The 26,680-nt window shown below is 51.7% G+C and overlaps 3 protein-coding genes across 7 annotated transcripts in view; 1 reads left to right on the forward strand and 2 right to left on the reverse strand.

Annotated features, from left to right (window-relative positions):
- MRPL27 (mitochondrial ribosomal protein L27) lies at window positions 1–8,448 on the reverse strand. 2 transcript variants are annotated; one of them, XM_002719295.5, is made up of 4 exons: window positions 8,328–8,448; window positions 5,410–5,541; window positions 4,997–5,064; window positions 1–399 (listed from the first exon to the last, which is right to left on the reverse strand). In XM_002719295.5, exons 1-4 carry the CDS (start codon window positions 8,365–8,367, stop codon window positions 193–195), a joined length of 447 nt encoding a protein of 148 aa, XP_002719341.3. In that variant the 5' UTR covers window positions 8,368–8,448; the 3' UTR covers window positions 1–192. The 2 variants fall into 2 exon arrangements, with proteins under 2 accessions (XP_002719341.3, XP_051681519.2); XM_051825559.2 differs by having other exon boundaries at window positions 8,041–8,350.
- EME1 (essential meiotic structure-specific endonuclease 1) lies at window positions 8,351–16,800 on the forward strand. Of its 4 annotated transcripts, none has more exons than XM_008271302.4 (9): window positions 8,351–8,472; window positions 10,210–10,974; window positions 11,058–11,185; window positions 13,372–13,458; window positions 13,545–13,666; window positions 14,138–14,261; window positions 14,491–14,606; window positions 15,678–15,867; window positions 16,117–16,800. In XM_008271302.4, exons 2-9 carry the CDS (start codon window positions 10,236–10,238, stop codon window positions 16,291–16,293), a joined length of 1,683 nt encoding a protein of 560 aa, XP_008269524.2. In that variant the 5' UTR covers window positions 8,351–8,472; window positions 10,210–10,235; the 3' UTR covers window positions 16,294–16,800. The 4 variants fall into 4 exon arrangements, with proteins under 4 accessions (XP_008269524.2, XP_051681515.2, XP_051681517.2 ...); XM_051825555.2 differs by lacking the exon at window positions 8,351–8,472 and adding an exon at window positions 8,597–8,720; XM_051825557.2 differs by lacking the exon at window positions 8,351–8,472 and adding an exon at window positions 9,144–9,167.
- The window catches only part of LRRC59 (leucine rich repeat containing 59), a 16,619-nt gene continuing 6,509 nt past the window's right edge, over window positions 16,571–26,680 (reverse strand). The window contains exons 5-7 of the mRNA XM_002719292.5: window positions 23,034–23,106; window positions 20,410–20,583; window positions 16,571–18,487 (exon numbers count right to left, since the gene is read on the reverse strand). Of these exons, the coding sequence (XP_002719338.1) occupies window positions 18,240–18,487; window positions 20,410–20,583; window positions 23,034–23,106 (495 nt within the window). The 3' untranslated portion in view covers window positions 16,571–18,239. The remainder of the gene's footprint in view (window positions 18,488–20,409; window positions 20,584–23,033; window positions 23,107–26,680) is intronic.

Raw genomic sequence — 26,680 nt, forward strand, 5'->3', positions numbered from 1 at the left:
AACAGCTCCTTCAGGGTTTATTTCAAGCTTGCAGGCCACGACTCCAGCTCACTCTGTCTCTGGCCCCAAAGGGTTTCAGTCACCAGCTGGCAGGCCTCTTCCGGGGAGACTTTGTAGTCACCCCAGCTGTTGCCTTCTGCTGTTGCCTTGACACCTGAGCTTCAGTCTCTGTCCAGTGGCCTCGGCCAGACTTCAGAGCATGGCTACCAGTTTAAAGGTGCCCTCGGGCTTGGCAGGAACCACATGGACAAAAGTCTTATAGAGCACAGCCCCCCTGGGCAGCCTGGTGACCAGATCCACGGCCTCCGAGTTGCTGGGGTTGGGCACGTAGACCTCCTTGGTGTAGCGGACTATCCCTTCCTCCAACGCGTACAGGCACTTCTTCTTCCCCAGCCCCACCTGCAACACACAGACCCCATCAGCTGATGGGGAGCCGGGTGGGCCACCACGGGCTTCACGACATCTCCCACAGGATCGCCCTGGACCGGGGAGGGGTGGGGTTCAGAGGGCTCCATCTCAGGTTCCCTTTCCCACTGCCTGGCACTTCCTTGTCCAGGTGTCTGCTCAGTCCCAGAGGGCTGATGCCGGCAGCCATGTCTATGCAGCCAGTCAAAAGCTTCAAAACCAGGCCCGACCAGCGCTGTGGTGTAGGAGGGTAAGGCTCTGCCTGTGGCACCGGCATCCCATATGGGCAACAGTTCATGTCCCAGCTGCACCATTCTGATCTCTGCTTATGGCCTGGGAAAGCAGTGGAAGACGGCCCAAGTGCTTGGGCCCTCACACCTGCATGGGAGACCCAAAGAAGCTCCTGGCTCCTGGTTTCAGATTGGCTCAGCTCTGGTTGTGGCCATTTGGGGAGTGACCCAGTGGATGGAAGACCTTTCTCTCTACCTCTCAGATAAATAAATAAAATATCTAAAAAAAAAAAAAAAAAGAAGAAGAGAAAGAAAACCAGGCCCAGGAAGACAGCCTCAATCCCTGCCTCTGGTGCTTACTTTATGCAGACTTAGAACATTAACACTAGGGACGGGCAGCGGCCTGGCGATGAAGCTGCCAGCCAGGAAGCTCGCATCCCTCTCATACAGCCTGGGTGTGATGCCCTCCTCTGGCTCCGCATTCCATTTTCCCACCAGGACAGAGCCTGGAAGGCAGCAGTGAGAGCTCAAGTGACTGGGTTCCTGTCAGCCACACCGAAGACCTGGATCAACCAGAGACCAGCACTCATAAGGGGTGGCCTAACCTGCTGCAGCACGATGCCGCCCCCTAAAGTAGTTCATACTGTCCCTATTTTGCAAATGAAAACACTGAGGTACAGTAACTTGCCCAGGATCACGCAATGTAAACTGCCCACTCCTGGCTCAGGCCCACAGGTTCTGGGTATCTGGGGAGCAAATAGTGGATGAGAGCACGCTTTCTCTCTCAAAAAAAAAAAAAAAGAAAAATTTGGAACACACTAGAACTGTCATATTAAACACTAGTTTGATACACACTTGCATTTACATGAAGTTTAGGTCCCATAGAAAGCACAGATTGGGGTCAGTGCTGTGGCATAGTACGTTAAGCCTCAAACTGTGACATCAGCATCCCATATGGGCGCTGGTTCTAGTCCCAGCTACTCTACTTCCAATCCAACTCTCTGCTAATGGCCTAGGAAAGCAATGGAAGATGGCCAAATGCTGGGCCAGTGACACTCACATGGGAGACCTGGAAGAAGCTCCTGGCTCCTAACTTCAGATTGGCCCAGCTCTGGCCATTGTGGTCATTTAGGGAGTGAACCAGTGGATGGAAGACCTCTCTCTGACTCTCCCTCTGTCTGTAACTCTGACTCTCAAATAAATAAATCTTTTTTTAAAAAAAAGCATAGATGAAAGTTATATGAATACCTATGCTAATAAAATAATGACATTAGCTAATACCTGTATGAGTACAGTGCTTACCATGTATAAGCACTGTTGCAAGCCTTTTATATAAGCTAACCCATTTAATCTTTACCTTGTGAAATAGGGACTGTTTCCAACCCCGTTTTCACATGACTGAAGCGGGCAAGTCAATGTGCATTGTATATGTGGTTTCTGTTTTTTAGATTTTTCTTTTTAAATGTGTTTGAAAGTCAGAGTTACAGAGAGAGAAGGAGAGACAGAGAGAGATCTTCTGTCCACTGGTTTGCTTCCCACATGGCCACAACAGCTGAGGCTGAGTCAGGCAGAAGCCAGAGGTCAGGAGTTTCTTCCAGGTCTTCCATGTGGGCAGCAGGGCCCAAGCACTTAGGACATCTGCTGCTGCTTTTCCCTGGCCATTAGCAGGGAGCTGGATTGGAAGTGGAGCAGCCAGGATATCAACCGGCACCCATATGGGATGCTGGCATTGCAGCTGCTGGCCCTACCTGCTATTGTCATAACACCAGTCCCCTTATATGCAGTCTTTAAACTCTACGTATTTCAGTTTTCTGCTTTTAGAACTCGAGATTGGATCTGTGGCAATTTTCACCCAGGCAGTCCAGCACTACTTTATGTCTCTCCAATTAAAATGCTTCACTTCCAACCAGCTCCCTGCTAATGCACCTGGGAAAGCAGCGGATGATGGTCCAAGTCTTTGGGCCCCTGCACCCACGTGGAAGACCTGGATGGAGTTCCTGGCTCCTGGCTTCAGCCTGACCTAACTGTGACTGTTGTAACCATTTCAGGAGTGAACCAGCACATGAAAATTTCTTGTCTCTCTCTCTCTCTCTAACTCTGCCTTTCAAATAAATTAATTAATAAATATTTTAAAAACTATATTAACTACTTTATAGGGTCATCTTGAGGTTAAATGAGTTAACAATCAGAGAGCTTAAAATACCACCAAGCCTGCCTCCCTCTGGTGCAGCTGGCTAGCATGTTTGGCTGCTAACCGAAAGAATGCCACCTAGTTCAGAACTTTAGCTTTTACTGCTGCTGTTGTTTTAGCACATGTCAAGAGTTAAAGCTATACATCTAATATCTTTCAAGTTGTAGAAGATAAAAGCTACTACATATATAACCAATTCACATCCAAATTAATATCTTTGAAATAATTACGGATTACTAACAACTTTTTTGTGTCTAGTAAAATTACCAAAAAGGGGTGAGGGGAGAAATAACTATAAAGGAAACTAAACAAATCTTTAAAATACGTGGGGGCCAGCATTGTGGTGCAGTAGGCTAAGCCTCTGCCTGTGGTGCCAGCATCCCATATGAGTGCTGGTTCAAGTCCCGGCTGCTCCTCTTTCAATCCAGCTCTCTGCTATGCCCTGGGAAAGCGGTGAAAGATGACCCAAGTGCTTGGGCCCCTGCACCCGGAAGAAGCTCCTGGCTCCTGGCTTCAGATCAGCCCAGCCCCAGCCACTGCAGCTACTTGGAGAGTGAACCAGTGGATGGAAAATCTTTCTCTCTGTCTCTGTCTCTCTCTCTGTAACTCTACCTCTCAAATAAATAAATAAATCCTGAAAAAATAAATAAAATATGTGAAGCGGGGGCTGGTGCTGCGGTGCAGTGGTTAAGCTACCACTTTCAATGCAGGCATCCCATATCAGAATGCAGGTTCAAATCCCAGCTGCTTCACTCCCGTTCCGGCGTTTTGCAAATGCACCTAGGAAGACTCTGAATAATGGCCCAAGTATCTGAGCCCTGCCACCCATGTGGGAGACCTGAATGGAGTTCTAGGTTCCTGGCTCTGGCTGAGCCCAGCCCTGGCTGTTCTGGCCATTTGGGGAGTGAACCTGCAGATAGATAGAAGGTTCTCTGTCACTCTGCCTTTCAAATAAATATTTTAAAAATAAACTACATGAAGCAGATAGTACAATTCTGTCATTTTGTCCTAACAAAGAACTGTCCCACTCATAAAGGAATCCCAACTTGCTGAAACGGAAACCTCTTCCCGGTAGGACCTGATTTCTGGCACATACTGAGTTCTATTTTTATTAAATTCAAGTTATCTCTCAACCATCTAATACATTTATGCAAAGGAAGAATTTTCAGAAATAAGGAAAAATGAATACACTGAAGTTAGTTTCCCTAGACTCAAAAAAATCTTCAATCACTATGCACCCTGGCCTCCAAGAACTGAGGCTCAGAAAGAAGAAACAAGAACAGCAGGCTGACGCTGTATCAGAGAGGACAGGAAGCCCCCACAGCACTGCGCTTTGCGTTGTAGTTAGAGGAGGAAATATTTATTGCATTTGATTCAAGTATAATTGAAAATTCCTTTCTCAAAAGGAGTCATAAAGAGAGAAATGTCTACTCTATCAAATAGACTATACAGACACACAACGCCCGCAGGAACATCTTCAGAAGACTGCTCCAGCTCAGGCCCTGTTTCTCAGTCCTCAGGCAGCTCCAGCTGCTCTGCACATTACTGTTTTTCTTACACATGTATTTGTTTATTTATTTGAAACTCAGAGACAGAGAAAAATATTCCATCTACTGGTTCACTCCCCAAATGGCCACAACAGCCAGAGCTGGGCCGGTCAGAAGCCAGGAGCCAGGATCCAGGAGCTTGTTCTGGGTCTGTCATATGGGTGCAGGGGCCCAAGCACTTGAGCCACCTTCTGCTGCTTTCCCAGGCCCATCAGCAGGGAGCTGGAAGGGAAGCGGAGCAGCTGGGACTCCAACCGGTACCTATGAGATGGTGGCATCGCAGGCAGCAGCCTTACCCACTACACCACAGCACCGGCCTCTGCACATCACATTATAGAACCCACTTCTATTTCCCATCCAGGAGAAAATGAGACACAGGATGTAACGTTGGGTAAACCCTAGCTGTTACCTGGGCCTTGTCACTCTCCAGGTCTCTGAAATGTCACCATGTTGTAAAATGGAGATGATAGCCACTTCTGAGGCACACGGCAGAGAACTGAGGTAAGTAGGCAGAGGAATCAACACTGCTTGCATACAACAAAGGCAGCTGCCATTGTTATTCCCGTGTTTAGGGGCAGGCAGAGGAGGTCTTAGGAAAAGTGGGGAGCCACAGAGCAACTCACGTGGGCGCCTGGGTGCCAGCGGAACTGGCGCTGAGTCCCAAGGATGTTGCCAGCATGCACGTAGTGACCTGGAAGAGAAGCCCCAAGTGTGCTGACTCTCGGCCCCGGTGACCACAGCAGCACGGTCCACTGCCCAGAAAGCAGACGGCTCAAATGCTGCACACCAGCCTCGCAGCCTGCCCCCGTCCCCACACTGCTCCCAGACGGTCCGACACGGCAGCGCCCAGCCCCACCCAGCAGTCTCCTCTCTAGTTGCACGGCTGAGGGCTGCACATGCGCACGCCTCCTCAGGTCTTCTGTGCCCCTTGAATCTGCATGGTGCGGCGAGCTGAGAGGAGAGGACAGGACTCGACACCCTGGGGGCTTCCCAGGCTCAGGTGCAGCTGGGAACAGAAGCCAAGACACAGCCTCACCTTCAAGCTTCTTGATGCCAAAGCGCTTGCCTGGGGCCTTGCCACCGAGGTTTTTAGAGCTGCCGCCTGTCTTCTTGGATGCGTATCTGACAGCGAGCGCGGCAGCCGGGGAGGGGCTCAGCAGGGCTGTAACTGCAGAGGAAACAGAAACTTCGCTCAGGGAGGCTCTCAGGGACCTTTCCTAGGCCTCAGCGGACCACTTGCTAAGCTGAGAGGCGGGGGGAGCCGAGACAGACGTGTGAGGAGAACACAAATACTCCCTGAGTGTGCGGGAAGGCCTTGTGCTTTTCTCAAGGCAGGGGTCAACTCATTCCTTCCTGTGCAGGCCATACGCACTGCATGAGGGGGGTGGGGGCAGTGAAATGGAAACGCGAGCAAACATCATGTGCTCTGGGCCCTGACCCGTTCAGTCCTGCTGAGGAGAGAAACACCACAGCGCGGGAGAGGCCAGCGAGGGGACAGGGCGCTGCTGCCCGCCTCGCAGCCTCACTGCCCCAGGTCACACCGGAGAGGGGCTCCGCCTCAGCCGCACCACCACTGCCTTTCCTATCTGCTCATCTCACAGATGGATTGGATATTTAAGGCGCACTGGGTCCGGGGGTGGCTCCCAGCCGTTTCAAAAGCAACACCCTTTCTTCCCAAAGTCCATCAAGTGGTAGCAGTTGTGGTGCAGTGGGTAAAGCTGCACTTAGGACGCCTGCATCCCTTATTAGAACCGCGGCACTGAGTCCGGCTCCTCCACTTCCCATCCAGCATCCCGCCAGTGCGTCTGGAAAGCAGACCAAGGCCCAAGCACTTGAATTTCTGCCACCCACGTAGGAGACCTGGGTGGAAATCCTGGCTCCTGGTTCCAGCATGGCCCATCACCAGCTGTTGCGGGCACTTGGGGAGTGAACCAGAGGATGGAAGCTCTCTCTGTCTCTCCTCTGCCTTTCAAACAAACAAACAAATCTAAAAAAAAAAGTCCATTAGAGATCCAACCAAGACCAACACAATGTCCTTGTTATCTCACCTCTCCAGACTTGTTCCAAAGTGTTCAGTGGCATTTATTTTAAAAAAGGAAAGTGAACTAAAGTTCATTTTAACTCAGATGGAAGTCCTTGCTGTATGACTGGCCTTGGCTGGCAGGTCTTGCCCCTGGGTCTGCTGAGACAGTCATGGTTTAAGGACCAGGATAGCATCTTAGAGAGGCCTTGTAGATCTGTGGTGCATGTAAATTCAGAGTTCCCAAAGCCTATGTTTCTGCAATTTTCATGAGAAGAGATGAGCTGGGACAAAGGGCCAGAGACAGCATGCTAAAGGCCTAGCACAGGGGCTGGCGCTGTGGAGAAGCCGCTAAAGCCACCGCCTGAGATGCCAGCATCCCATATGGGTGCCAGTTAGAGTCCTGGCTGTTCCACTTCTGATCCAGCTCCCTGCCTACGTGCTTGGGAAAACAGCAGAAGATGGCCCAAGTGCTTGGGCCCTTGCACCCATGTGGGAGACCAGGAAGAAGTTCCTGGCTACTGGCTTCAGCCTGGCCCAGACCTGGTCATGGCAGCCATTTGGGGAGTGAACCAGCGGGTAGAAGATCTCTTTCTCTCTGTAGCTCTGCCTTTCAAATAAATAAAATAAATCATAAAAAAAAAAAACAAAACTTTAAACATCCATTCATTTACTTAACTTGGGAACTGGCCTTTTGCTTTTTCTATATTATCTCATTCACAAATCTTCGCTCTTAACCCGTACTTCCCATCCTCTTCCTCAACATAAATCACTCCACAATCTACCCAGCTGCTCAGAGACCAAGGAGTCCCTGCAGGCTTCCTCCACATATCCAGTGCACCGGCAGCTCTGGATCTCAAGTCCACTCATTTCCTCCAAGTTCAGGGCCACCACCATCTTGGCTAAACCATCTCTCAACATATGACAGCTTCCCATCTGGTTACCTCATTTCTACCAAAACTCCCTTAGTTACATAAACACAATAGTTTCTCAGAATGTGAAACTGGGGGCCAGTGTTGTGTCCAAGTGGGTAAAGCTGCCATCTGCAATGCCTGCATCCTATATGGGTGCCATCCGGCCGCTCCACTTCTGATCCAGCTCCCTGCTCATGGCCTAGGAAAGCAGTGAAGGATGGTCCAGGTATTTGGGCCCCTGTCACCCAGGCTCCTGGCTTCAGCCTGGCTCAGCCCTGGCCATTGTGGCCATGTGTGGAGTGAACCAGTGGATGGAAGATCTTGCTCTCTGTTAACTCTTTCAAAATAAGTAAAAATAAATCCTTAACAAATATGTAAAGCTGGATCAAGTCATTCTCTGGTTCCTACAGGTCTCGGCCTTTTAGGTCTTTAGGTGTTATCAGCTGCTAGGGCCTTCCTGACCAATGTAAAACACACACACACACACACAAACACGTTCTTAGCACCGATCACAATTTACAACTGTCATATATATGTATGCTTATTTACCGGCTAGATAAATAAAAAATGAAAACTAGAAAGGGCCATCGGGAGGGTGGAGACCATGTCTTCACGTTTTCCGCTGGTACTTCGAACACCCACCGGTGTCCGGCACCAAATTAGATCTCAACATGTTGAATGAACAGATGAACGTTCTGAAGTCCAACGTGTCAATATTACTGCTCCTTCTTACACATGAAGGGATCCACGCAAGCCCAGCGAGGCAATGCGGCGTGCCCACGTCACCAACAGCCAGAGAAGCGAGAAATCCACACGCAGGGGAGGGCCGAATGCTCCCCAGATACTCCCCAAGCCCGCGGCTCCGCCCAAGATACGGCACGTGACCGGCCACCGCCGCCACTCCAACCGGGCGTGCCACAGAACTCCCCAATCCCGCACCCAGGGACCTCCGCGGGGGCTGGCTGCCACCTCCCGGGTCCCCTGCCAGATCTCTCCGCAACGACTACATTGTCCCATTACCGGCCGCCCGCGTCCTCAGGGCCAGCGCCGCCGACGCCATGTTTGCCTTACAATCGCTTCCGGTCTCGAAAGGCTGCTTCCGCTACCGGGAGATCTACTTCCGGGTCCGGTGCGGCGGTTGAATGAGTGGCGCGAGGAGGTACAGGTGAGCGTCCGGGGTGTCGGACTTCACCGGCCAAGGCTGTCTTCCAGAGCGCCGCTGCGCGGGAGCTTGGTGGCCAGGGCGTCGGGGTCCTCCGCCCTGACGGCTGACCTGGGAGGCGCGGAGCGTGCCGGGCAGGGGTCTGCTTCTCCGAGTGGCTCATTTTGCAGGAGTCAACCGAGATCCCGCTGCGGGACACGGATGAGACCCCCTCCCTTGTCTTTAAAGTGCCAGACACCGTCCTAAGCGCGGTAATGCGTTAATTCTCACGGCCTTACAAAGGCGGTATTGCTATCCCTGTTGTACCAAGGGAGAAACAGGCCGAGGATTAGCTGGCTCACCCAGGGTCAGTAAGTTTTTGTTCGAGAAAGGAGGCTTGCATATGACCCAGCTAGTCCAGTCCTCAGTTTATATGCAAGAGAATTGAAAATATGCCCACATAAAAACTTGTACCTCGATGTTCATAACCGCGTTATTCATAGTGACCAAAAATAGAAACAAACCAAACGCCCCTTAAGTGATGCATAAGCAAAATGTGGTAGAGCCACACGTTGGAATATTCAGCCATGAAAAGCAATAAAGTACTGGCCCATACTGCGACACAGATGAAACTCCCAAACATAAAAGGGAAAGAGCCACATAGTGTGTGATTCCTCTGGATATGCAGTATCCAGCATGGGCAGACCCATAGAGCCATGGTAAATCTGTGGTTGCCAGGGGCTGGGGGGAGGAGGATGGACGATGATAGCTTAATGACTTCTGAAGTCATAGAAATGTTCTGGCATTAGCAGTGGTAGTTGCACAACACTAAATATATTAAAACTGTTGGGCTGTACACTTAAAAAGATGAATTTTTTTGAAAGATTTATTTATTTGAGAAGTACAGTCACAGAGAGGCAGAAGCAGAGAGAAGTCTTCCATCTGTTGGTTCACTCCCTAAATGGCTGCAAAAGCCGGAGACAGGTTGATCTGAAGCCAGGAGCCTGGAGCTTCTTCTGGGTCTCCCATGCAGGACTTGGGCCATCCTCTGCTGCTTTCCCAGGCCATAGGAGAGAGCTGGATCGGAAGTGGAGCAGCTGGGACTCCAACCAGCACCCACATGGGATGCTGACACTGCAGACAGCAGCTTAAACTGCTAGGCCACAGCACCATTTCAAATGGAGAGGTCTAGAGGGTGGTGATGAGTGTTGTTACTATCCAGTGAAAATTATAATATTATCCCTGCTTTTTAAGATTTATTTATTTATTTGAAAGGCAGAGTTACAGAGAGGCAGAGAGAGAGAGAGAGAGAGAGGTCCTCTATCCGCTGGTCCACTTCCCAGATGGCAGCACAACCAGAGAGCTAGGCTGATCTGAAGCCAGGAGCTTCTGGGTCTCCCACACAGGTATAGGGGCCCAAGGACTTGGGCCACTTCTACTGCTTTCCTAGGCCACAGCAGAGAGCTGAGTTGGAATTGGAACAGCCAGGACTTGAAGCAGCACCCAATGGGATGCCAGCACTGCAGGTGGTGGCCCTATCTGCTATACTGCAGTGCCGGCCCCCCTACTTTATTTAAACCTCGCCTAGACAGAAAAGATTTGAGGAAGGCTCCTGTTAGACCACAGATGTTGCTGTTCGGGGTTCCAGACAGGATACGGTAGGGATGTCCTCTTTCTCTGCTCATATTTCAAAAAGCTTGGCTGTATCTAGTGTACAGAATTGGATGCTACAGTCTCTGTCACCTCTCTTTTCCCTTATAGGGAATTCATTCAAATAGCACGTGTTGATGGCTCTAAAGTCACCACTGTCACTAGAATCCAGTGGGAGTGAATCCGAAGAGTTACCCACGTTCGCCTTTCTGAAGAAGGAATCATTTTCAACCAAGAAGAGGCAGGAGAAGGTCATAGTGGTTGTCAGCTCAGATTCCGAGGGCTCCTGTCCACCATCACCAGAGCCAATAGGTCCATCCCCTGACCCAGACACAGAGGAGGCGCTCCCACACGCAGAGCCAGTCCCGGTACTGAGCAGTGGAAGTGAGGACGAAGAGGAGTTCATCCCCTTGGCCGAGAGACTCACATGTAAGTTTTTGACCCACAAGCAGCTGAGCCCTGAAGACTCAAGCTCTGCAATTAGAAGCGTCTTGGATCATGAGAGTAATGAAGGAGCATCCTGTGACCGGATCCCCAACATCCCTGCTGTCCTCCACGGATCCTCAGGGAGGAACGCACCGAGTGGCAGGGACCCTATCTTGGACAGCCCTTGCCGTCAGCCTGCAGCCTACCGCTCCTCGTGTCCCCTCGAGAGCGACAGCTTGACAGTGACCAAAGCAAATCTTGACATCCCCCCACCTCAGAAGACAGCCACGCGTGGTCAGAAGGTGCGGGGATGGCGGCAGCAGGGGCAAGCGAGCCGGAAGGAAAGCCCCCCGAGACAGCAGAGACGGAAGAAGGAAGCGCCAGCTGGCAGGCTGAAGGCGCCAAGGCCAGAGGAGTGCTTGAAGCACATCGTCGTGGTGCTAGATCCAGGTCCTGCGGGCGGCCGGCTTCGCCTGGAGCCGGGGGATGGCTCTCCGGACCACCCACTAACGGTCCTTTCCCATCTGTTGCAGAGCTTCTGCAGACGGAAGGCGGGGGCCAGCTCCTGGGCGCGCTGCAGTCCATGGAGTGCCGCTGTGTGGTCGAGGCGCAGGCCGTGCCGTGCAGCCTCAGCTGGAAGAGAAGGGCCGGGCCGTCTGAGGTAGAGTTTTCTGGCTGATGTCTCTCCTCTCCTCCTTCACGCTTTCCTCTGAAAGGCTGTCAGGGCCCCCAGCAGGAGAACAGATGGCACACTCGGGGGGATTTGAGGAGGATGGAATTTTGGGACTGTTTTCCAAGGCGTGGGCAGGGTGCCAGGGAACCACAGGGGAGGGGACAGCGCAGCTCTGGGGTCCTCGACCTCGGCTTGGTTGACGTTTCAGACCGGGTGCCTCTGTGTGGTGGGGCTGTCCTGTGCATTGTGGGATGTTACCCACTAGATGCCAGTAGCTGTCTTCCCAGCTGTGACAACCAAAATGGCTCCAGGCATTGCCAAATGTCCTTTGTGGAAAAAGAACCAGAGGCATAGCTGCCACCATCCCTAGGCCTGAAGGGGTGGGGGAGGGGTGGGTAATGGAATCCAGAAGGGGAGACCACCTGAGAAGCTTTGCTCTCCCATAGAGGGGTGCAGTGAGCTGTAGGTGAGCCCGTGCCCTGACTTCCTTCCCGTGGGTCCCCTCCTGGGGGTCCCCGCTGGTCACACCCAGCTGGGAGTCAGCGGGCCTATGGATTTCAGGACTCCTGTGGAGACAACCTCAGGCAGAGAGCAGAGGGGGCAGGGGGCGAGGGGTGAGCGTCTGCACAGAATTCCTGGTTCTCCAACTGGGCTTTGGCTGGGGCCGCGGCCTCCGTGACTGTGTTGCTGTGACCCTGGGCACCCAAGTGCATGTCTTTGTGCCTCAGCTGCCTCGTGTCTGAAATGAGGACACTGTTACATCCCTTTCTGTCCCCCCAGTTCGAGATGACCTGGCACTGGCACGTGGAAGGCACACAGTGAATGAATGTTCTCCCCAGCCCGGGCTCTCCAGGTCACCACGGTTCCTGGACCAACCACTTCTCTGGGAATCCAGAATCCTCCGCCCCTTATTTTCAAGGGTCTAGAGATGAAGCATTAGGAGTTCTTTTTGTCTTTTTTTTTTTTAAATTAAGATTTATTTTGGGGCCAGCCCTGTGGTTTAATGGGCCATTGTGGTCCTTTGGGAAGTGAACCAGCAGATGGAAGATCTCCTTCTCGCTCAGTATTTCTGCCTTACAGATAAATAAGTAAATCTTAAAGGAAAAAAAAAAAAAAGATTTATTTACCTGAAAGGCAGAGTTCCAGAAAAAGAGGGAGAGACAGAGAAGGAGAGAGATCTTCCATCTGCTGGTCCATTCCCCAAATGGCCGCAAAGGCTGGGGCTGGGCCAGGCCAGAGAAGTTAAAAGTCTTGTTCAGGGTCACAGCTGGCACTGGGACCCAGGGCTCCTCCCACCTGCACTTTGCTGTGGTATGGGTCTTGCCTTTGCCTGTAGGGACCCAGCTAGAAAACTTCCCACAAAAGCCCTGTTCCCCGGGTACCTCAGTGTCCTGTGCCGCTGTTGGGCTGCTGGCCTGGGGCGCCTTGGTTCTGACTGCACTGGCTGTGACACAGAGATGCTCTCAGACTGAGGTTCCCCTCGGGATTCTTACCTTCATCACACAAAACCCACATGTCTAGGGCCAGCATTGTGGTGCAGTGGGTTAAGCCCCGGCTGCTGCACCTGGGAAAGCAGCAGACAGTCCGAGTGCTGAGGCCCCAGCCATCCACGTGGGAGACCTGGATGGGGTTCCAGGCTCCAAGCTTCTTTCTGGCCCAGCTCTGGCTGTTCTAGCCATCTGGGAAGTTGAACCAGTGGATGGAGGATCTAGCTGTCTGTGTGTCTCTCTCTTCTCCCTCTCTAACTCTGCCTTTCAAATAAATAAGTGTTAACAATAATAAAAACCTAGTGTGTATAAGGGCCACCCACATAGCATCTGCCTTCAAAGCCAGAGAAACTTGTGTTCTTTCCAATCCTTTGGAAACGTTTTCTTTCTCTCCATTCCCCTACTCAAATGCGTGGCGGGAAAAACAGTTGCTTCTCAACCCCCTTCAACTGGCTGCTGGTCCTTGTTTAGTCACCCAGCCTGAGATGCAGTGTCCCAGGGTTAAACCGGTGAGGTCTGAGGGGGGATGGGATCACAGGTGGTTGTCTCCTGCCACCATGACTGCGTTTAAGAATGGTGATGCACAAGGGTCAAGGGCAAGTTTGTCCACACAGCAGACCGGGGCACTCCGACAGGTGCTCTGTGCCGCTCACCTCCCTCGCCGCGCTGTGTCCGGTCCTTTGGCAGGATGGAGAGGCCTGGGCGGAGGAGCCGATGGTGCTGGTGGTGCTGCTGGCGGAGGCGTTTGTATCCATGGTCCACAACTTTAAGCAGGTGGGCAGTACCAGAGGGGTGGGGGCCGAGCATGCGACCGAGGCCGACTCACCTGGGAGCAGGTTTTAGTTCTGCCCCTCTTGCAGGGAAGTCTAGGCAGCACTGAGGAAGGGAAGCAAACACTTCGAGGCTTCGTCGCTGATGTCACGGCAAGGACAGCGGGGAAAGCTCTGTCGCTGGTGATCGTGGACCAGGAGAAACTCTTCAGGTTTGAGTTTGCCCAGGAGATTTAGTGTTAATGGGGCAAGTGATTGGCCTAGCAGGTTGGGATGCCCACATCCCACATCCTTGTGTCTGGGTTCAAGCCCCAGCCCTGCTGCTAGCTCCAGCTTCCTGCTCGTGCAGCACGCGGGAGACAGAGGTCAGAGACCTGGAATGAGTCCTTAGCTTTGGCCTTGCTCAGTCCTGGCTGTTGCATGCATTTGCGGGGTAAACCAGCAGACGAGAGCTCTTGTCTCTTCCTCTGCCTCTCAAGTAAGTAGTGTAAATTTTTTTTTCATGGAAAGCAGGGGGCCGCTGTTGGGCCAATGGAAGTGAGTTTATTCACCCAGATCTGAGTTACTCTGCAACACGGCGTCCTGCAAAGCCCCGGGGATGCCTGGTCCTGTCTTCTTGCCCGTCTTTTTCTAGAGCGCAGCCTGGAGCTGCCTCTTTTCTTGGATTTCCTCCTCTGCTTCAGTCCCCAGAATCCACCAAAGAGAAGGAAACAGGGAGCAGGACACAAACAGGCCAAGGAGAAGCAGCAGCAGAGACAACCGGAGGCCAAGACAGGGCACGTGGTGTCCAGGGTAGACGTGGAAGAGGTAAGAACTGTCACCTGAGTCAGGCTGGGTACTCACTGGTCACCTAACCAGATTTGCAACTGATAAAAAACAAAGTGGCCACTGGACGCTGCTGTCTGCATTGACACCGAGTAGGTGAGAAGGGGCCACACAGGGAGCCGAGGGCTGGGTGCAGCTCCAGCAGTGAGAGGAGAGCGGTTTCCAGTGGTCTCCGCACCCTTGCAGTCCATCGCTGCTTTGGGGTTTCTAGGCACTGGTGGATCTGCAGCTGCACACAGACGCCCAGGCTCGAATCGTGCAGAACTGGAAGGAGCTGGCCGACTTCGCCTGCGCATTCACAAAGGCTGTGGCTGAGGCGCCCTTCAAGTGAGTGCCCCGAGCAGGGCCAGCCTCCGTGCTGGGCCTTGTCCTTTACAAGGGTTCTTGCAGCCAAGGAAAATGTCCCTTTCCCCTAGACTCCACTGTCAGCCCTGGTCTCCAGCTTGAGAAGCAGCTGACCTCAGGCTGGGGGCGTTGCTGGGATGAGCCAAGCCCAATCCTTGAAATAGTCTCCTTAGCTTAGTGCAGGTGCACCTTCTACAGGTTGACACTAGGTTACCAATAGGTCGAGTAGCCAGAACTCATCATAGGTCTGAACACAATTTAGCAATCCTATAGTCAATGTTAAAAGGACATTTTTAATTATTTTTTATTAGGCAGAGTTAGACAGTGAGAGAAAGAGACAGAGACAAAGGTCTTCCTTCCGTTGGTTCACCCCCCAAATGGCTGCTTCCTCTTGGTCTCCCATGCGGGTGCAGGGCCCAAGCACTTGGGCCATCCTCCACTGCCCTCCTGGGACACAGCAGAGAGCCGGACTGGAAGAGGAGCAACCGGGACTAGAACCCGGTGCCCATATGGGATGCTGGCGCCGCAGACGGAGGATTAACCAAGTGAGCCACGGTGCTGGCCCTAAAAGGACATTTTTAAGCCTACTTGGTTCAAAAAGTGTTTATATTCAGAATTTAAAATTGATAAGGGACTTCAGAGAATCCTCTCCAAGTCCCTTATTTTATACCTCAGGGAACTGAGGCCTGAAGTTTGACTTACCCAAGTTCCCAGCAAGTTAGAAGAACCAGAAATTCTCCAGATTGCCTGGTATCCAGGCCCTTGTGCTGCCGTGGTACACTGCCTCCCTGGGCACCAGAGCCCAACCTCAACATAAGCCAAAGGTCTGGTCCCTTCTCTTCCAATGGAAAGGACCAGATGTCGCCTTTGGGGGAATCAGCAGCTAGCACTGTGCCTGGGAACAAAGTCCGCGCTCAAACTGCTGGAGGCTCAGGCTGGACACACACAGGGTGGCCCTCTCCTGAGTCACTGCGGGGTCTCTCGGTTCCTGTGGAGGGGACAGGTGTAGGGGAGTAACGGGCAGCCCACAGCTCTGCCGCCGCCCTGTTACAGGAAGCTCCGAGACGAGAGCAGCTTCTCCTTCTGCCTGGAGAGCGACTGGGCTGGAGGGGTGAAGGTGGACCGCTCTGGCAGGGGGCTTGCACTGGTCTGGAGGCGGCAGATTCAGCAGCTGAACCGAGTCAGCCTGGAAATGGCCAGTGCTGTTGTGGATGCCTACCCCTCCCCACAGCTCCTGGTTCAGGTACGCCACTCCGGAGTCCCTGCTAGGTGCCCGAGGTCTCAGCAGGGCCCTAGAGTCCCACTGACCGCAGCATTGAGAGCCCAGGGATGCCTTGCAGGTCAGCACTGTGGGTCTGCTGAGATCCAAGTGGCTGGCCCCCGGAGAGAGAGCAGGTTCTCGTGCCCCAGCCCATGCCTGCTGTCCTCCCTAGTCATGGATGAGGGATGATCATGGATGACGGGGTCGTAAGAGGCCAATCGTGGCTTTCAGGCATATCGGCGGTGCGTCTCGGTGCAAGAACGCCAGAATCTGCTGGCAGACATCCAGGTGCGCCGTGGGGAAGGGGTGACAGCCACCTCGCGCCGGGTCGGGCCGGAGCTGGCCAGGCGGATCTACCTTCAGATGACCACCTCGCAGCCAGACCTCTCTTTAGACAGTGCCGACTGATGCCAGCCCTTGGGGACAAGGATGGAAAGCTGGTTTTGACCTCCCCAGCTACAAGACCTGACTGCCATTAAGACTTGGAAGTGCCTTCTGGGACGTGCACAAGTCGACGAGGCCTGCAGTGGGCTCTCCTGGGTCTTGTTGGTGTCTTTCCCTGTCAGCTCAGGGCAGAGGCTGCAGCCCTGGCATTGACATTCACACTGAATGTTCCTCTCCTGGCCAGTCAGCTGCCACGGACAAACCACCCTGCCAGCCCTCAAGACACAAAGGAACACACACAGACCATTCAGACACGTATTTAATAATCATAGAAATCCAAAAGAATCGGCATGGACTCTGGAAGTCGTGCGTGAGCTGTCGCCTGTGGGTTGGCTTGACTAGGCTCAGCCACTGAGCTGCCTCAACCAGCCAAGGAACAGGGGTTTGATGACTATGCTGACTTTTGTATTATCTTAATCTCACCTTACATATTAACGTGTTTAGCTTCAATAAAGCATTTGTACCAATGGCTCTGGAGCGTGGAGGAAGACTAAAGGAATGTGTAGTGACTCTGAGTAAGGTGTGGACCTACGCAGCAGAGCTGTCCTTGGAGGAGAGGAGAACAAAGTCCTTTCTTGCAGTATCAGGACAGTGCTATCAAGATGGGCCGCTGGGGCTGAGCAGTTGGACCCTGCCCTCTGTGAGCTGGCAGGCTCTTGCTCCCTCCGGAGAGAGGCCAAATGCTTGCAGTTGGGAGTTTCTGGTGAATGAGCACCATGGCAGTCATTTCTGATCCCTGCATCCAGCTGTTGTAAAAAGATGGCAAAGGAGGCGAGAGAAAGCTGCTGTAGTAGACGAGAAGGGACGGTGCTGCCCGATGTGTGCTGGGCATTAGTGTGCCACTGCAGCTCCAGGGCGCTGCCCGGTTCCCTTCATTGGTTCCCTTCAGTTAAAGCAGTTCTAGACCTCAGCGTCTACAAAGCCAAGTGCTCAGGCTGCCCCTGAGGTATTTAGTCACACTGAGTACTAACAGCTGTCAGGGCACTGTAGCTTTGTAGAAACCCGCTTCCTTGCCTACTGGTAATCAGAGTTAATGCTCCAAAATTCACGCAAGGAGCCCGGATGTTACCATTTAATGGAAACCACATATGTTGGGGCAGGACTCCACAGGAGCTGCTGGAGGCCTCGATAGCGTGATGTTTCTGTTAGTGATGAATCCGTCTGCCGTGAAAGTCTATACTTCGGCTGAGACATACTCACTTCTGATGTGAGTTCTGTTCTCTGAGGATATTATAAAGGAGGCAAAGTGACAAAGAAATAGCACTGAGTAGGAGTCCAATTCTACTTCACACTAGCTGGGAGACTGCAGGCAAGCCACGGGAGGCCTGTTTCCGTGTTTTCAAGTATTACACTGGACCACGTGGTCAGGAAGTCCCTTTCACAGCTAGCTTGTGTGTGGTCACAAAAGGGCTTGACTGTCTGAGGTCCTTAAGAAAATAGAAATGTCCCCCTGCCCTGCAACTTAGGCTGCATTTGCTGAGTGTAGTGTTCCCCTAGTCCCTTCTAACGCACTGCCTCCTGATCTGCCCTGATTGACCAGGGAGGAATGAAAGAAAAGGTTTGTGACATACAAAAGTATAAATGTAGTGACAGCTGACCGTTTAGTAGAAATGAGCCTTGCCTTTACACAGCTTTGTACAACTAGAAAAGGCTATGTTGTTTTCTCTCCCGCCCTCAGCCCATTCCCTTAGGCATGCAGGTAGCCGTCCCCCTCCCACCTCCTCACTCCACCAGGGGACCCTGACTAAGGAACGCAGAAGTCCTACAAAGAGGAGGGCTCAGGTACCAATCAGCAGCCATTTGATGGTGGCAGGTAGGTCTGACGCTAAAAAGAGGTTGTGTCCAGCAGAACCCAATTCCATAGGAATCCAAGCTGCAAGGCTGGGAGGCAGCAGGTGCTGAGGACAAGCTCACTGCTGGGAGTCGGTCTGCAGGACCCACTGGAGGATCTCGTGGCGACGCAGGCCCTGGACGGCATTGTCGTAGATGGCGTTCACGCTGGTGCACAGGGGCTGCTGCTGCAGCTCCGTCACCCGGCACGCAACCAGCCCGCCTGCCACACACAGCAGGAGCAGCAGCAGCAGCAGCTTCAGCACAGCCCAGGACCGAGTATGCTTCCGGGGTGGTGGCTTGCGGGGGCGGGAGCCAGACTTAGATTCTGGAGGGACAAAGTCACAGCAGACAAAGAAGCACCGTCAGTTTGAGGAGGGCCACTTTCTACCCATCTGTGCTGGTCTCTTCCAGGCAGATCCCTCCTCAAGCTCCGAAGAGAAAAACGTGTTCAGAGTATCTGAGACCCTACAAGCCTTGCTCCCCACTCCCAGAAGCTGAAACACGAAAGTCTTCCCCCTGGGGTCTGGGGAGAGCGCACTGGGACTGGGAGCACGGAGCTCACCACGCCCAGGCCCCAGGCTCTGCTTGGGAACATGGTGATGATCACAAAGAGAGGGGTGACCTGCAGACAAGGAGCAGGGAGAGAGTGCTGCCTGTTGCAGGGAATGTTGTGAATGTCATTACTGTCACGTGACACGTACATGGAAGGAAAGCCCGGAAGGTTATGCACCACTCATAAGCAGTACTGCTGAGATGGGGTGTTACAAGGGACTGCCATTTTCTGCGATACATACATCTCTTTTCTAATTCCTTTGCAATGAATATAAATTTAATTTATGATCATAAAAAAATGATTGAGACTTTTTTTAAGGCAATTAAAAAAAAAAACTTGAAAGGCAGAGACAGATCTTCCATTTGCTGGTTCACTTCCTGAATGCTCATAACAGCCATGCCTAAGCCAGGAGCCCAGAACTCAAGCAGGGTCTCCCACATGACTGAGAGGGACCCAAGTACTTGAGCCATCACCTGCTGGCTCCTAGGGAAGCTGGAATCAAAAACAGAGGTGGTGGGGCTGGCACTGTGGGCACTGGTTCAAGTCCCAGCTTCACTTCCGACCCAGCTCTCTGCTATGGCCTGGGAAAGCAGTAAAAGATGGCCCAAGTCCTTGGACCCCTGCACCCGTGTGGGAGACTTGGAGGAGACTCCTGGCTGTGGATCTACTCAGCTGGGCCATTGCAGCCAATTGGGGAGTGAATCAACGGATGGAAGACCTCTCTCTCTTTCTGCCTCTTCTCTGTGTAACTCTTTCAAATAAATAAATAAATCTTTAAAAGCAAAACAAGACAAAAAAACAGAGGAGGGACACAAACCCAGGCACTCTGGTATGGGATGGGGGCATCCAAGTAGTATCTTCCCCCGCCCCAAAAAGAGAAACAGTTATTGAATGATCAACAACTGGGTGTATTGATAGCTAAGCTAAAGAAACCTGCTGTTACCAACGTCTCCTGGTAGAAACATAAAGGACACATTAGTTCAGTTAATTCTTCCTATTTTGATATTTAATTCTCACACTAGCTCTTTATGTTATCCAGTAGAAGGCAAAATATTGTTGAAATAATGACCCTAAGCAGTAAATATAAAAGAAAATAGATTCTATATTTACTGAAATCTCAAGTAGTATGCTGGGAAAATACAGGACTAGTACAGAATAAAGTACATAAAGGAAGCTGCAACTCAGCAAGAAGCACTAACAAACGACAACACTCCCTGGGTGCTAGAAAGCAGCTTAGCCAGGATGCGCACATGTGCCTTTGTAGATGCGATAAGCTGGGCTAAAATTCTGTTAAAGTTGAATCAAAATTCTGTTGTTTAATCCTGTTTTGCTTGGAACATAATGAATTTGGATAAATCAATTCCCTTGTTAGAGAGACTGCAGTGTACCAGATACAACCAATGCACCTCACTGGTGTTAAGAGGCACTTTAAGGGGCAATTTGACCATGTGTGATCTTGACCTAGCTCAGTGATTTCAAGGCCTCACCCCAACAGAAGGGGAGACTCCCAGTTCTGACAATGTCCATGTTCTTAGGCTCACTAGGAGACAGGGTCACCCATTCCCTGTAACCACACTTGAAGCCTGGCACCCTTCAAAGCCTCACACGCCACTCGGTTTATCAGACTACCACATTCCTGAAGACACGGCAAGCACCCCCCCCACCCCCGCACCTCTGCAGCACAGCAAACGTACTTGGGGCCTGGTTCGCCTCCTTCTTCGGCTTCTTCTCCTGCTCCCGCTTGGCCGCTTTGAGGGCGTCATACTCTTTTCTCCGACGCTCCTTCTCCTCCGCCTTCTCCCGCTTCCTCACTTCCCGCTCCTGCGCCTCCTTAGCTCGCTGCTTGGCCTCGCGTTTCTTCTCTGCCTCTATAAGGTCAAACACCAAAAATGTGATTTCTCTCCCACAAACCCTCTAGCAGTTTGCTCTCCAAAGTGATTAAAAGTACAGATTCAGCCACCTTTTCCTTTATGCCATGGGTTGCACTGCACAGGAAATACCAAAAGGCTGAGACCAGCATGTGGAGCAGTAGGTGAAGCCGCCACTTGGGGCACCAGCACCCCTTATCAGAGTGCCAGTTCCAGTCCCAGCTGCTCCACTTCTGATCCAGCTCCCTGCTAATGTGCCTGGGAAGGCAGCAGAAGATGGCCCAAGTGCTTGGGTCCTTGCTACCCAATAGGAGGTCCAGATGGAGTTCTGGGCTCCTGGCTTTGGCCTGGACCAGCCCCTGGTGTCATGGCCATTTGGGAAGTGAACCACTGGATGGAAATAATCTCTCTATTGCTCTGCTAATATAAATTCTTAAAAAGAAGGAAAAAAAAACTACTGGAAACACTCATCTTTTTGCTCTCCAGGAAAGAAAGCCCTCCCTAAACTACAGTAGCCCCTACCAAGATTCAAAAGCATCAGGAAGATCTGGGTGAAATAACAAAAGTGACCTCGGGCTGGCACTGTGGCGTAGCGGGTAAAGCCTCCGCCTCCAGTGCCAGCATCCCATATGGGCGCCAGTTTGATTCCCAGCTGCTCCACTTCCAATCCAGCTCTCTGCTATGGCCTGGGAAAGCAACAGAAGACAGCCCAAGTCCTTGGGCCTCTGCACCCACGTGAGAAACCTGGAAAAAGCTCCTGGCTCCTGGCTTCAGATCAGCTCAGCTCCGGTCATTGCGGCCATCTGGGGATTGAACCAGCGGATGGAAGACCTCTCTCTGCCTCTCCTCTCTCTGTGAAACTCTGACTTTCAAGTATATAAATAAATCTTTAGAAAAAAAAAAAAAAGTGACCTCAGCAGGCATGGTTCTAAGTGTGGTACTCCTCTGGTGCTGGGTACTAACCCAGAAGGCACAGCAATCGACAGCCTTCTGGAAGTCGGACACAGAGAAAAAGGTTACTTCTAAGAGAGGGCAAGGGAGAAGAGAACATAAGCGCTCAGGCTTCCGCTGGAAGGAATGACAATGTTTCTCTGAAAAAATACCCAGTTTGTCAGAGTAATCTCTAGACTTCAGCTTGGCAATCTGTGTGGCAAATTCTGATTAACTTAACAGCTCAGATATGTTTACATGCAGTACCCAACTTCCAAAATTACTGGGTTCTAAAAATGCGTTTCCAAATTAGTTATCTGGAAGTCTGAAATACATTTTCCCAAAGCCAGAATGCCACAAATGGAGGTTACGTGTCTTAGGGCTTAAACCGGAGTCATAATAATGTAGCTGAAAGCAGTGGCCTAAGTCCTGCAGCTTTCCACTGCCTGTCTGTGTATAAACAAGCTCCCAGCTGGGCACCAAGAATGCTCAGAGCACGCTACACCCAGCCTCTAGAGGACGCGGGACATCAGGAAGCGAGAGCAGCGGGTCTCAGTGACATGGCTCGTCCTACCACAGTGGCTGTGCAGGCAGAGAGGATGGTGGCTGTAACTCACAGCCAGCCCCTCTCCAACCACAGCATCCTCCAAGTGCCAGCTGGCCAACAGGGCACCCGCTATGGGCTAGATCCTCTTCTAAGTGCTGAGATGCAGCAGCCAAGAAGACAGGTCAAGTTCTACTCCCGAGTTACTTACTTAGGAGAGGGAAACAGACTATCAGCAAGTGAGTACCCAGTATGGGAGACAGTGACATGTGCCATGGAGAGTGACTGGCAGGACAGCCATTCTAGTTGGGGTATTCAGAAAGGGTTAAGGCCAACCTAGGGCAACATCTGAGCAGGGAAACCAGGCATGGAGAGACTGAGGGAAAAGGAGGCCAGGCAAAGCCCCTGGGGTGGTCCAGGGCAGCAGGGGCTGGTGTGGCTGCAGTGACCGGCATGCTCTCCCTCAAGTGTGGACTGGGCCAGGGAAGCAGAGGAGCAGGCCTGCACCACGCCACTGAGCTTGGATTTCATTCTCAGTTCCATGGCATGCCAGTGGATGGTTTAAGCCAACAGCTACATAACTGATCTTTAAAGTGTTACGAAATGATCTCCCATGCTAGTGTGCAGGAGGTGAGCCTGTGGAGACCCGGCAGGAGCTAGAGCAGTGGTCCACAGGGGGGTCTTATTCCAGAGGAGGCACTGGAGGCAAGCAAACTTGCTGACAGACTGGGGTGAGAATAACACACCCCAGGCTGAGTAACCTCCTTTTAGGGGGACTGAAGGGAACCAGGGCTCTGTTTCAGCCACGTTTAAGATAACCATTAGCCCTCCCTAGCAGGTGATGCCTCTACCACCACACTGCCATGCCCTGGCCCACTCTTCAGGACTAGTCTACAGACCCCCAGCTCCTGACACAGGAGCCTCTGGTGCTGGGACAAGGGCCTGGAGAATGACTAGAAGAGGGGAGGCCACCTACCGCGCTCCACTTCCAGCCTCCGCTGCCTCTCCCGCTCCTGATCCGCCTGCACGGCCTTCATGTGCTGTAACACCTGCAAAGGGAGAAGAGAGCTCTGAACTACTCAGGCAGCAAAGTCACTGAGTGAGTCCTACTTCTGTAGCCTAAGTTACTGCACTGAGTTGGAGAAGAGCCATGAGACCAGTTCATTAAAGCTGTCAGAATAACCTGGTGTTGGGACAGATGTTGTGGCACAGTGGGTCAAGCTGCCACTTGGGTGCCTGCATTCCATACTGGAGTGCCAACTCAAATTCCAGTTCCTGCATTTCTAATCCAGCCCCCTGCAAATGTGCTTGAGAAGGCCCAAGATGATAGCCCAAGTACCTGGGTTCCTGTCACCCACGTGGGAGACCCAGATGGAGTTGCTGGCTCCCGGCTTTGGCCTGGCTCAGCCCCAGCTGTTGTGGGTATTTGGGGAGTGAACCAGAGAATGGAAGATTCACACATACCCCTCCAACTCCTATGTGTGTCACTCTTTCAAATAATAAACCCTAAAAAAGAGTCTGTGAAACACATGCCAACTTAAATCTATAAAAAAGTTCTGCAACTTATAATTACTCTCGCCAGATTCATGTAATCCAGTCTTGGCAAGGACAGTCCATCCTCCATAACACTTTCCTGCCCTCCTGCCTTTGCTACCTAAAGGACCCCTGCTCCCACGCCTTTGGAATCCAACACAGGGTGCCACAATTCCTTGCTATCTGTCATTGGACTGCAAGTTCCTTAAGGATGGAAACTGCTGTCTGTCCACAGGGACCCACGTGGCTGGCACAGAGCTTAACTGACTCCAGACATTCGAGGCAATGATGATGACTGATAAAGAGTCCCACTTCAAAAGACCGGCAAGACTGACGGGTAACTTTTCCATGGCTAGGAAGTAGAACAACTGAGACCTAAGTACAGTTCCTCTGAGTTCCTAGACCAGCACCTGTTCCACTCACTACCAGATGAAGAGAGGAGCAGCTCTCTGAGAGACCCAAACAACACACACTTGTACCTGGCACCCTGAGAACCCAAATCTTTATCAACCTATTCATGGATGACCTCAGACTAAAACATCTGCAGAGATTCTCACTGTGAGCATGGTTGGCGAGGAGGTCACAGACCTATTCTGCTTGTTTTCAGAAGCTGATACTCTTCGGATGTTATGATCAGAGTATAAGCCTGGAGCCCAATGTGGTCACTCTAGCACTTACCAGCCTTGCGACTTTAGCAAGTGATTTAACCTTTCTGAGCCAGTCTTCTCATCTGGAAAATGCTGTAAGGATGAAGTAACATAGCTTGTCCTGGCTGCCTAGCATAATCCCTGGCCTTGTATGCACTCAGTGAATACTGCTGCTTTATCACTGTATCTTCTTTACTGTAGGAACAGAAGGAAAACCAGAACTATTCTAAATTAAGGCAAAAGGTCTTATTTGACTACTGCACCACAGACAGACGTCAATATTCAAAAGCTGTTCTTTTTATTTTTTATCATGCCCCTCACAAGGTCTGCAAAATCAGCTCACTACGAGAGTGTGCTTGAAGCAACCAGGGACTCTGGCCTTGAGTAACCCAGAACTTGAACCTTCTATCCCCTCTCCCCAGGGAGTCAAGCAGCAAAAATGGCTGCCGGATGAGGAGTTGCATGATCTGGTGGAAGGGGGAAAAGCAAGGTGAGATGCAGCCCAAGTTCAAAGCCCCTGTCTCACTCTGAACTTTGAGTATTGAAAAAAAAAAAAAAAACATCAATTACTCAGCTCATGTTAGGGAGTACACAACTGGCTAGGAAGCATCCTTGTTTGCCCTGGATACTGTATTGCAATCAGAAGGCCATTATCTGGAAACACAGGCAGTCCAGAAATGGAACAGGCTCCCTAGTGCAGACTGAGCTCCCGGAGGCAGATTCTGTCTGCCTATCCCAGTTCACAGAATACAGAAAGCACTTGAGGAATACTGTGGAACAAATTACTTTTAAAAGGTCTTTTGGGGCTGTGGCGCAGTGGCCTGGCCTGAAGTGTTGGCATCCCATATGGGCACGGTTGGAGACCTGGCTGCTCCACTTCTGATCCAGCTCTCTGCTATGGCCTGGGAAGGCAGTAGAAGATGGCCCAAGTCCTTGGGCCTCTGCACCCACGTGGGAAACCTGAAAAAAGCTCCTGGCTCTGGATTGGTGCAGCTCCAGCTGTTGCGGCCATCTGGGGAGTGAACCAGTGGATGAAATACCTCTCCCTCTCCCTCTCTTCCTCTCTATCTATTTCTCTGCCTCTCTGTAACTCTGCCTTTCAAATAAATAAATCTTAAAAAAAAAGATCATCAATTCCATGCCATCTGTTGAATGGACAGACACATGAACACGGCCTCTGGTGCTGGCAGAATGGAAGTAGTCCTATTCCTCAGGGCCTGAGGATTCTGATACACATAAAGCACCCGGGACACAGGCCGAGTAACCAGGGGTAGGTACCAGACAGACACCACCCCTAGAGCACCAGGATTTCACTGATGCCTTCTGCCATTTTCATCTAAGAGGAAACTGTTGCCCTGGCTACCTGGCTATGCTAACTTTGTGCTTGATTTCTTAGAACAGTGAGTAACATGAGACTATGTAAGAAGCTCTGGGGGGTGGACACTGTGGTGCACCAGGTTAAGCTGCCACTCGGCACACCGGCACCCCAAACTGCAATGCCTGGTTCAAGTCCCTGCTACTACATACTTCCAGTCCAGCTTCCTGCTAATGCGTCCTGGGAGGCAGTGAATGATGGCTCGAACACTTTAGCCCGGCCACCTACATGGGAGACCCACATGGAGTTCCTTGCCGTCTCCTGGCCCAGCCCTGGCTGCTGCAGGCATCTGGGGAGGGAACCAGTGGATGGAAGATCTCTCCTCATCTCTCTCCCTACCCCAATCATTCTTTCAAATAAATAAATCTTAAAAAAAAAAAAATCTCCAAGTTAGCAAGGAATAAAAGGCCATTACACTTGAAATTCACAGCAGAGGCCCCCTCATCACACATGTCGCTTACATTAGTCCTAGAATTTAAAGTAAGCCGTTTTGTTCACGTGCCCCTAACCAATAGCTGAGTATGGCATCTGGTGCTTGGCTAAGGAAGCAACAATCTGTTCCGAAGCTGGAGGGAGAACACGGCTCCAGCTGGAGCTGGGTGCAGCGCTGTTCTCAACAGCACCCTCCAGGTTCCCAGCCTGGCAGCATTCACCCTTAATGCTGCCTTTAGGTCCTCAGATGACTCAACGCTAACCAAATGCCTGGTCTGCCCAATAGAGGTCTGTTTATAGCAATACATTTAAATACATATTAATACCTTTATTCCCAAAATGCCTACAGACATGGCCTCAGAAAGGCCGCAGCCCCAACCCTCGTGTCCCATTAAAACCACTGTCTATACAGTGCACGTGGGCCACAGGCGCCCTCGTGGCTCTAGCAGGGAAGCACCGCAGGGCAGCACAAGGCCACATGATTCTACTTGAAAAGCGAATGCAACAACAAAGGTCTCTGCTTAGCAGGCTCATCTCTCTGAGACCTCAGTGCTTGGATCAACACAGCTAAAAGTGCCCTGGCAGTGAAAAACAAGAGGGAGCGGCAAGTCCCAGGGGAGTGCGTCAGTCCCTGGG

Source organism: Oryctolagus cuniculus, chromosome 17 (assembly GCF_964237555.1).
Source record: "Oryctolagus cuniculus chromosome 17, mOryCun1.1, whole genome shotgun sequence".
NCBI lineage: Eukaryota > Metazoa > Chordata > Mammalia > Lagomorpha > Leporidae > Oryctolagus > Oryctolagus cuniculus.

Coding starts and splice junctions, on each gene's coding strand:
- MRPL27 (XM_002719295.5), bottom strand. CDS start 8,367: ATGGCGTCGGCGGCGCTGGCCCTGAGGACGCGGGCGGCCG. Junction 5,065..5,409: donor TGGCATCAAGAAGCTTGAAG/GTGAGGCTGTGT, acceptor CTTCTCTTCCAG/GTCACTACGTGCATGCTGGC. Junction 400..4,996: donor GCTGGCACCCAGGCGCCCAC/GTGAGTTGCTCT, acceptor TGTGTGTTGCAG/GTGGGGCTGGGGAAGAAGAA.
- EME1 (XM_008271302.4), top strand. CDS start 10,236: ATGGCTCTAAAGTCACCACTGTCACTAGAATCCAGTGGGAGTGAATCC. Junction 13,459..13,544: donor TGGTCCACAACTTTAAGCAG/GTGGGCAGTACC, acceptor CCCCTCTTGCAG/GGAAGTCTAGGCAGCACTGA. Junction 14,262..14,490: donor CCAGGGTAGACGTGGAAGAG/GTAAGAACTGTC, acceptor TGGGGTTTCTAG/GCACTGGTGGATCTGCAGCT.